Consider the following 9,815-nt stretch of genomic DNA (forward strand, 5'->3'; position numbering starts at 1 on the left):
GCACTGCGCTCACAAACGCTGCTTTATCAGGCATTACAGGTGAGATTAAATGAAAATGAGGCCAATCGGACCAATCACCGCAGATTAGCGTCACGCAAAGGAGGGGTTTGGAAAAATGAATCGTTAAACGAATCGTTTGGGAGTCGTTAAGCAAATAAGGTTAAAATAAATGCATATTATAAGACAATGAAAGTGTTTTTTTGTTTGTTTTTTTTTACCTTGCATGCATGTCAACCTGTTGTTGGGGACTCCCAAAACCAAAATATGAACCTTTCATAACCCATAATAAGGGCACTTTAACTTGCTCAAAACCATATTTCAGCATTTTCACTTTCCTCATCAAGTCCTATGGAAACTACAATACTTGATTTGGTTCACATTTGCCCTACTTAATTTAATCTAGTAGACTGCACATTTTAGAGAATTACATTAATTAAAAGCAAAGAAATTACAAGAGAAGCACAATTTTGTTGCGTAGATGATAAATTATATGACTGAATAAACTGGATCTGTGTTTTGCAGTTGTTTTCAGTGAAAGCAGGACCAACAGCTTGTCTTTATTAGCATTTTATCAGCACCAGACACACCAAACAACAAAAAAAGGATTACTTAGTTAATAAATATGAATGTGCAATAAGCCTGCTTTGTACAAATAAATAAATTATGTTACCAAAGAACATTTTATCTGTTTATAACCTTTTAATCGTCCTTTTCTTCTTCCTTCTCTGTAACATGGTTGCATGATGGCATATAAGCATTGCTTAGACATCATACCAGATCATGCACATAAAAAGATCTTTCCATTGTAAATAAATAAATATATCAAAACAATTTTTTTTTAAATGAATAAATTTAAAAATAAATAAACATGTAAGACGATGTTGAGTGAATGAAATTTCCACCCCATTGCTGATATTGCAGCAACTATTATTTATGTTTGTAACCAGCAGAGGGCTCTGGGGCCCCAAGTATTCGCCTAATGAATACTACCGCCACTTTATACAATACAGTACAGCCTAATACTCAATATTCTGTAAGAATATGTTGGGTTGAGCAGGAGCTAATGATTGACAGCAGATCACGTGATAGAGTTTCTCTCTCGTGTCATTCGGCGTGATGATGATGATGATGATGATGATGATGGTGATGATGATGATGTGGAGTCTGAGGCTCACACGCATGAATCAGAGATAGAAGTGATTGAGTTGTTTCCTGGAGGGATGTGTGATTCTGTCTTCACCTTTGCTCTGAACTTTTATTCTCGGTGGAAACGAAGTCAGTCCGGATGTTTAAAGACTCGTGGGAACTTCTTCTGCGTCTGGAATATTTCCTTAATTACAATAGAAGCATTGACTGAAGGTAGAACCCGCAGCGCTAAATGTGCGAAAAAAGCGGCAACCACTTTGGAAAAGACGTTCTTCAGACAGAGCAGACAACACACACAGATGCAAACTTTGATCACGTTGAAATCTCCGAATGCAGAGACACGAACACTGTATGTAACACTCGTTTATACCGGAGGCGATGGCTCATTTTGTGTCTCTTTAGCTCTTATTCGCTTTGCAACGCGTTCCAGTGGATCCAGTACGGAATCATCAACAACATCTTCATGAAATTCTACAACGGCTCTTCATTCGCCATCGACTGGCTGTCAATGATCTATATGCTGACTTACATCCCCTTCATATTTCCAGTGACATGGCTGTTGGAGAGGAAGGGGCTGCGGGTGATCGCTCTGCTCGCAGCCTCGATCAACTGCGTGGGAACGTGGATCAAAGTGGCCAGCGTTCAGCCCAACCTGTTCTGGGTCACGATGCTCGGACAGTTCGCCTGTTCCTTTGCGCAGGTGTTCATTTTGGGAATGCCGTCTCAGGTCGCGTCCGTGTGGTTCGGATCTGATGAAGTGTCCACCGCCTGCGCCATCGGCGTGTTTGGAAACCAGGTGCGTAAAAGCGCACGGAGCGCATCGCTGCACTGCCACAGAAACACAGAAAAACTGTCTGCCTTCTTTTAAGTTACATTAATCAGCTGGACTAGATTACACCAAAAACGCAGGTTTTCCCCGAATATGTCTGCACACATAGACTGTGCGGTTCTTTTGCCATTTTAAGTGCATTTTGACGTTACGCATAGAAACAACTAGAGAACAAAGGTCGATGCACTAAAGGGTTTTGTTCATAGAAATGGAAGCGTGAATAAAATTTCAACAAGTTGTGAAAATAAGCAGGATGAAAATTGGGTTAATTGGGGGGCTAAGAACGAAAAACTGTATATTCATTAGTTATACGTTTCATCAGCGTTTTCAAGCAGCATTCAAGAAACCAGAAAGTTAGATTGCACGTTTGACTCACACTAAATAGATACTGACGTAGGCCTAGCCTATCGCGTTAACCATAACAACAGCGGCTGCTTTCCCGTTCCTTATCGGAGACAAACATTAGGTAGCGACTGTCACTTTATTGCGCATTTATATATAGGCCTAGTATATAGCAAAACGTTTTCTTTTGTTTTAAATAGCTGAATTTGGCCGTGCCCCATAGAATTCATTCAATAATCATTATTAGTCTACTTGGGCGCCAAATTATAGAAGGCCCTATATAGCAAACCTGAGAACATCAAAACAGTTTTTCATGGCTTTATGAAACTATCACATTATATATGATTGCTTGACCATAAATGACAGTAGGCTACGAAGTAGCTGCATTATAGCTTGAGCTGTGAGGTATCTCTGTATAATAACACACATATACACATAGCTGGCTATTAAGAGGCTGTGATCTGGGTCTGCATTAAAGGAAATGGAGATGTTTAGGTGTGTTTAATGCAAATGACTAACCTTGGGCATGCAGTCGCACATTTAGAATCCTCCAAATTCATTAATGTGCGAACAATGTGCGTACGCATGTGTTGTGACTTGGTTAGAAAAGTTGTCAAAAGTTCTCCTGTGCATGTAAATTCAAAATTATTCAGGCAGACTGTTAAAATGACCCGTGCTGTTTATCCTGGAAGATGAACAAAACCAGACAATCACTTTTTTTTTCAGTTTCATATGATTTTTAGGTCAGTGAGACTGAGATTATGGTGCAGTTGATTTTTTATGTCTTTCCCCTTCAGCTTGGCATTGCTATTGGTTTCTTGATCCCGCCGATACTTGTGCCCAACGTGGATGACATGAATGAACTGGCTCAACACATCAGCATCATGTTCTACATCACAGCCGCTGTGGCCAGCCTCATCTTTCTGCTGGTCTTGTTTGGTAAGAACATCCACTCCAGCAGCATAAATGAAAAGCTAACAGGACTGATGTAGTGACAAGCGTTTTTAATCAGCATGTAAAATCTGTTAATAAAACCTACTCTGCTCTTTAACATAAAAATGTGAGTGCACCACGATACTTTATGGAATAGCTCTTTAATTCATACACTCCTGTTATCAGCTTAAATATGGATGCCAAAACCTGCTTAAATACATACATACATGCATACATAGTATTTGACTGCTTCATCATTTATTCCTTAATTATCTTGTTATTGCATTTACTTTACTTTTTTTTTCTTTTTTTCTTCAGTTGGTTCTCTCTATCTGTTGCTATAATTCTTAGACCATTTAGATCCGTTTTGAGATTTGCTTTTACGAAGTCATTTGTGTCTACTGAAGTTGTGAAATATATGAAAATTGATTATATAATTTGGTTTTGACTTGGAGGAAACACAAGCAGAACCAACTTCTGTGGAAATCATTCAATACATCCAATTTGATATCTGAATGCAATAATTTACATAAGTGGTGTTTACAAGCACTTAACTGCTCATGTTTCATGAACAATGCTCAATGCTTTGCCCTATGATGATATCCTTGATTGCAATCATTTTGAAAACAGGGTCATGTTGATTGACATAATGTCCATTTCTGGTTTAATCAATTACTGTTTAGAGTTGTGTTTTTCAGTTTCTTTTGTGGTAATCAAGTTTTTGAATGTGCCATTCAGTTTTTCAGGAAAAGCCTGAAACCCCGCCGTCTCTGGCTCAGGTGGCGCTCAGAGACATGGCCACCACACAGTACTCGTACCTGGCTTCAATTGCAAGACTTTTCCGCAACAAGCCCTTCATCCTCCTCCTCATTAGCTACGGTACACACTGCTAATTCTTATTCATATACTTAATAACTTAAAGCACATTCTGCCTTTGCATGTTTAGCACAGTATTTCTGCAGTATTGTGCTATTATTATCTAATAGTAGTATCCTCAGTGTTAACTTATAATTTTCTTGTATTCATTTTCTTTGTTATTTAAAGTATGAGTCCAAGGTAGTGATAGTGTACATACAATGTAACTGACTAAAATAAAAAACAATGAACACATGCTCACTTAATGGCTCTGCTCCATTTAAATGAGTTGCCTTTATAGTCAGCATACTTAAACCCCCCATATAGGCTGAAGTGTCCTGTTCATGTATTTTTAGCATTTTTAATTAATTTAACGTGCCCCTATTATGGATTTGTGAAAATGACCTTTCATGCAGTGTGTAACACAGCTCTAAGTGAATGAAAATATCCTGCAAAATTTTAAATCTGAAAGTGCATCGTGTATTAAGTTATTGTCTCTCAAAAGAAAGAGTCGACTCTGAATCATTGAAACGAGTCGTTTTTAAAACGAATCCCAAGCCGTTTCATGTTGACGTCAACATGAAACATTAGCATATTACCCATCCACTTGTTGGTCTTTTCGTGTTGGTCTGGATGAAAATGCAAATTCATTCTTTGCAACTAGGTGCTGCTTTTGGAACGGTAAAAATAGCGTTTTCCCCGGTAACGCTGTACACAAAGCAGCACTGCGCTCATAAACGCTGCTTTATCAGGCATCACAGGCATGATGAAATGGAAATGAGACCAATCGGACCAATCACAGCAGATTAGCATCACGCAAAGGAGGGGTTTGTAAAAATGAATCGTTGAGTGAATCGTTTGGGAGTCGTTAAGCAAAAAAGTTAAAAATAAATGCGTATTATAAGACAATGAAAGTGTTTTTTGACCTTGCATGCATGTCAATCTGTTGTTGGGGACTCCCAAAACCAAAATACGAACCTTTCATAACCCATGATAGGGGCACTTTAAATTATTTTAAGTTAAGACACCTTTATTTATGTAGCACTTTATACTATACAGATTGTGTCAAAGCAACTTTACAGTGGTAAAGAGGAAAATAATGTTTCAATAATGCAAACAAAATTCAATTGTAAAGCAGCTCTAGAAAGAGGACAACAGTAAACAGTCAATTTTTCAGTTAAAGTCAGTTCATCATTGATTCAGTGATGTCATCTTCTAGCTCACTTCAGTCCTCTTCCAATAGTGTCTGTGCATTCAAGTCCATAATATTGCCAAATAGTGTCCCCAACTAAGCAAGCCAAAGGCAACAGTGGCAAGGAACCCAGACTCCATCAGTGACAGAAATGGAGAAAAAACTTATTTTTATTATATTAACACATTTGAATACTGTTTTAAAAGGTAACTGCCTGTATAGAAGATAGAAAGCACAGCAGCTCACTTTGGACCAGAATACAGAGATAAATAAATAACTGTCGGTCAAACTACGTTTTTTGTTCCATTTACTTCCACTTACTTGATATTCACATCTTTTGTATCTAAATAATGTCAGGTATATCCCAAATTCCAAAAGAAAAAAAGAAAGAAAGAAACATAAATCTGATTAATGTGTTGGGTTCCACTTTATTTTGATGGTCCCTTTTGAACATTCTGGTGACAATAAGTAACGTTGCACCACATGTCGACTAACTCTCATCAGAGTATTAGTAGACTGGTAGGGTTAGGGTTAGAATAAGCTGACATGTACTTGCAAAGTTACTTATAGTCAGGGGAATGTCTGTTGGGAGACCATCACAATAAAGAGTTAGCAGATATTAAGCAGACAGTCTACTAATACTCTGATGAGAGTTAGTTGACATGTGGTGCAACGTTACTTATTGTCACCAGAATGTTCAAAAGGGACCATCAAAATAAAGTGTTACCATGTGTTGTTCTGGTTCTTCTGGCTCTTAGTGCAGAACACAGTCGATCACTCAATTTTACTGCATCGTCTTAAGCTGTATGTTGGCATTAAGGAATTAGTTCTAAATTGGTTTTTATCCTACCTTAAGGGGACAACTTTTTCAGTAGCTATTGAAAACTATAACTCCTGTTCTGCTGCTTATACATGCGGTGTACTGCAGGGTTCAGTATTAGGCCCTGTTTTGTTATCCCTGTATTCGCCTCCATTAGCCATAAGCATTTTTCATACTTTTCACAAATGTCAGATTTCATATCATATCCAGCTTTATCTTCCCATAAAATCAGATATTGATATGAATATGAATATCAGATATGAATATGTCCCTCCAGTCTTTGTTTGACTGTTTTAGTGATGGCAGAAAATCCATCCAGCTTGTGTTTTAGGGTTATTTACTAGTTACCTATTATGCAAACTTTATTGTTTGCTGTTTAAAATAATAAGTACATGTAACATGTAACTCTGTCATGTTACAATAAAGTGTCTATTGGTGTGATGGTAAGAAAGAAAGAAGTTCAGATAAATAGTGTGGTGGCAAACTTCAAGTGAACAATTAAGAATTACTTACCCTACAAATGGCCCTGGCAGTGGAGGTTATTGCACTAAAAAATGAACTTCATTCTATCGAGCAGCTCATCAAGGATCTCCTCCTGCGGCAAATGGAATTACGTTCCCGGTTAGCGTGTCTCGAGCCTGTGGGTGGCCAGCGGCCTTTGGCTTTGGCCTTGGATGCAGTCGATGTCCCTAGTCCGGCTTCACTCTGCTCTCCTTCCTGGGCATCTGTTGTCAAGGGCCGTAAAAGATTTTCCCTTCCTTTCTACGATTCGTCTGGTATTGGTGGTGGTGACATGATGTCATTGACATCCCACTCACAAACTTTTTTCTCCCTTAGCTGAGCTTCCTCAGGAGCCTGTCATCTCTCCAATTTCGTCTACTGCTCACGGTCCGATACATGTGCGGCCGATCATCAGAAAGTGCCCTACTTTTTCTAGTTTAAATTCATCGGGTTCGCTATCTCCTACACCAGGCCCTCCTGGGTGCAAACGTCCCCGTTTGTCACTCTGTCGATTGGAATCTGAAAATCAGCACCACAATGCGGCAGCTCCAGCAACAACCCACCTGCTACAACTCTACTGCCTTCTTCCTCGCAAGCATCAGATCGGGTTGATCACTCAACTTACTTACACTCTGTTAGCTTGACAACGATTGGTCACAAATTCAGATCTCAGCTTTCAATTTATAGGATCCCCTGAAAGTGAACGACCTGAGATTTTAATTGTTGGAGATTCTATCATCACATTTGTAAAACTTCCTGGTGTAACCACCTACTGTCTCTTAGGAGGTAAGACAGCTGACTTTATTGAACTGATTCCAGCTCTTCTTGATCTTCATTCGTCTGTTCATACTGTCATAGTACATGCGGGCACCAATGATGTCATGGCTAGGCAGTCCATTAAACTGCACCACGAACTTGAGTCTCTGGTTTCTATAGTTGAATGTCTGGGTAGGAGGTGTGTTCTGTCTGGTCCTACTGCTTCCATGACCAAGAGCTCTGAACGTTTTAGCCGTCTTTTTAGTTTGCATTTGTGGATGCAAAATTTTACTACTGCTACTGGATGGGTTGCATCCTAATAGGAAGGGAACAGAAAAGTTGATTTTTAATTTTATTAATTTTATTGCCTTTAGTCTCAATTGATGGTCTCTCCAGCATGACCCTGTCCAGTGTTTTGGCTCTGCACTTTTTAGTCCTATCTCTGACAGTGCGGGTCCTGCTGGTGCTGGTTGTAATTCCGCTTCCCTCACTTATTTATCCATTCCCACTAGGATTACTGAAAGCAAATGTGAAAAAAATAAGTCTACTTGTAGCCCGCACAGAAATAATCTCACCACAGTTAAAACCATGTCTTATATCCCTGCAGCTATATCAGTTCAATTATCACAGAGTCCTGGATAAATCCTGATGAATGTGCCCCCCTCATTGAGTCATCCCCCCCAGATTATTAATTTTTTCTCCAGCCAAGACTGACAGGCCAAGGGTGAGGCCTCGCAGTAATACACAGAAGGGATTTTAGCTGTTCTCCAGTTTCATTTGGTTGCTTTTCTTCCTTTGAGAGTCTTATTTTTATTTTAAAGAATAAACTGCCTATTTTATGTGTTATAATCTAATGACCTCCTAAATCTATTTCCGGTTTTATTCAGGAATTTTCTGACTTTTTATCTGTCATTATGCTGCATTATGACAGAGTTCTTATTCTCTGCTATTTTAATATCCATGTTTGTTGCTCTTCTTCTTCGTTTACTTCTGATTTTATTAAACTTCTAGACTCTTTTAATTTGACTCAATATGTGAAGCAGCCTACCCATGACAAAGGGCACATGCTTGACCTCGTGCTCTCTTATGGTTTGTGTGTGGAGGATGTGAAATTGATTGATTTTGCCATCTCTGATCATAATGCAATGCTGATTCCAAACCCTCTACACTGATTCGCTCTCGCCCTTTAAACTCACTCTCATTTTCTCACTTCTGTCAAGCTTTCACTGCCTCTAATTTTCCTTTTAACTCCAGCCAACAATCTGACTTCTCCGTAGAGGAGTTAGTTCGTGTTTTTAACAGCTCTTGTAGAGATATTTTAGATATTGTAGCCCCAATTAGAGTAAGAAAGCTGAAACCTTCTTTACCATGGCTAAATGAAGAATTAAGAAACTTTTAAGAAACTATGCAGGAAGGCAGAACGGAAGTGGAAAAAGGATAAACTTAGTGTCTCCCTTGTCTCTTTAAAAAATCTGATGTCCACTTATCAGTGTAAAGTTAAGGAAGCAAGGAACACATATTTTTCAGACCGGATTACTAAACAGGGACATAATCCAAGATCACTGTCACGATCTTCGCTCGGAGGAACGAGAGAGAAACGTGGAGTACAAGCAATAGTCTTTAATCCAGAAAACATAGGGGAATATCCACAATGGAAATGGCAGGAACACACAAACACAACGAGTAGACCCGACAAACACTGAACGCAAAGGCAGAGACTTAAATACAAAGGATAATGGGGAAACACAGATGACATCAATGGAACATAATCAAATTAAACGAGGACAGGAACATGACCAAATAAGGACAAACAAGAACAGAAACCGGGGCAAAACACGACACAGACAGTCCAGAATCCTGACATTATGGAAGGCGTGTCCTCACGCCATAGAAACTACATGGGGAGGGGCGGGTGGGAACTTGGGAGGCAGCTCAGGAGGAGGACGGAGTCCATGGGGGTGACGAAGGAGGGAGGAGCCAGGGAGGAGACAGGAGGGGCCTGGAGCAGGAGGAGCCAAGCTGGACCCAGGTCACATCCATTACGGTGGCAAACAGTGGAGCCGACGGAGGGAGGAGCCATGGAGGAGGAATGGCCGCCGACTCCAGGGGGCCGACCAACGGAAGAAACTGGGTCACAGGGGCAAAAACACACACAGAATAGTCCATAATCCTGACATAACGCCCCCTCCCGGAAGGTGCGTCCTCGCACCGCAGCAACAACAGAGGGAGGCGTGGGGAGGGGGCTGCCAGACAGAGTCCATGGGGGTGACGAAGGAGGGAGGAGCCAGGGAGACGACAGGAGGGAGCTGGAACAGGAGGCCTGGAGCAGGAGGAGCCAAGCTGGACCCAGGTCACATCCATTACGGTGGCAAACAGTGGAGCCGACGGAGGGAGGAGCCATGGAGGAGGAATGGCCGCCGACTCCAGGGGGCCGACCAACG

General features: G+C 40.4%; 1 protein-coding gene across 3 annotated transcripts in view; it reads left to right on the forward strand.

The window, feature by feature from the left end:
• The window catches only part of LOC107702238 (feline leukemia virus subgroup C receptor-related protein 2-like), a 40,351-nt gene that overhangs the window by 2,205 nt on the left and 28,331 nt on the right, over nucleotides 1–9,815 (forward strand). For 2 of the 3 annotated variants that reach the window (XM_016504485.1, XM_016504487.1), the window contains exons 1-3: nucleotides 1,203–1,942; nucleotides 3,115–3,256; nucleotides 3,989–4,129. In XM_016504485.1, the coding sequence (XP_016359971.1) occupies nucleotides 1,379–1,942; nucleotides 3,115–3,256; nucleotides 3,989–4,129 (847 nt within the window). In that variant the 5' untranslated portion in view covers nucleotides 1,203–1,378. Of the gene's footprint in view, nucleotides 1–1,202; nucleotides 1,943–3,114; nucleotides 3,257–3,988; nucleotides 4,130–9,815 lie in introns of those variants that run through there. The other variant, XM_016504486.1, reaches the window with a different exon arrangement.

The sequence above is a fragment of the Sinocyclocheilus anshuiensis genome, unplaced genomic scaffold, assembly GCF_001515605.1.
Source record: "Sinocyclocheilus anshuiensis isolate Anshui unplaced genomic scaffold, SAMN03320099.WGS_v1.1 scaffold598, whole genome shotgun sequence".
Lineage (NCBI taxonomy): Eukaryota > Metazoa > Chordata > Actinopteri > Cypriniformes > Cyprinidae > Sinocyclocheilus > Sinocyclocheilus anshuiensis.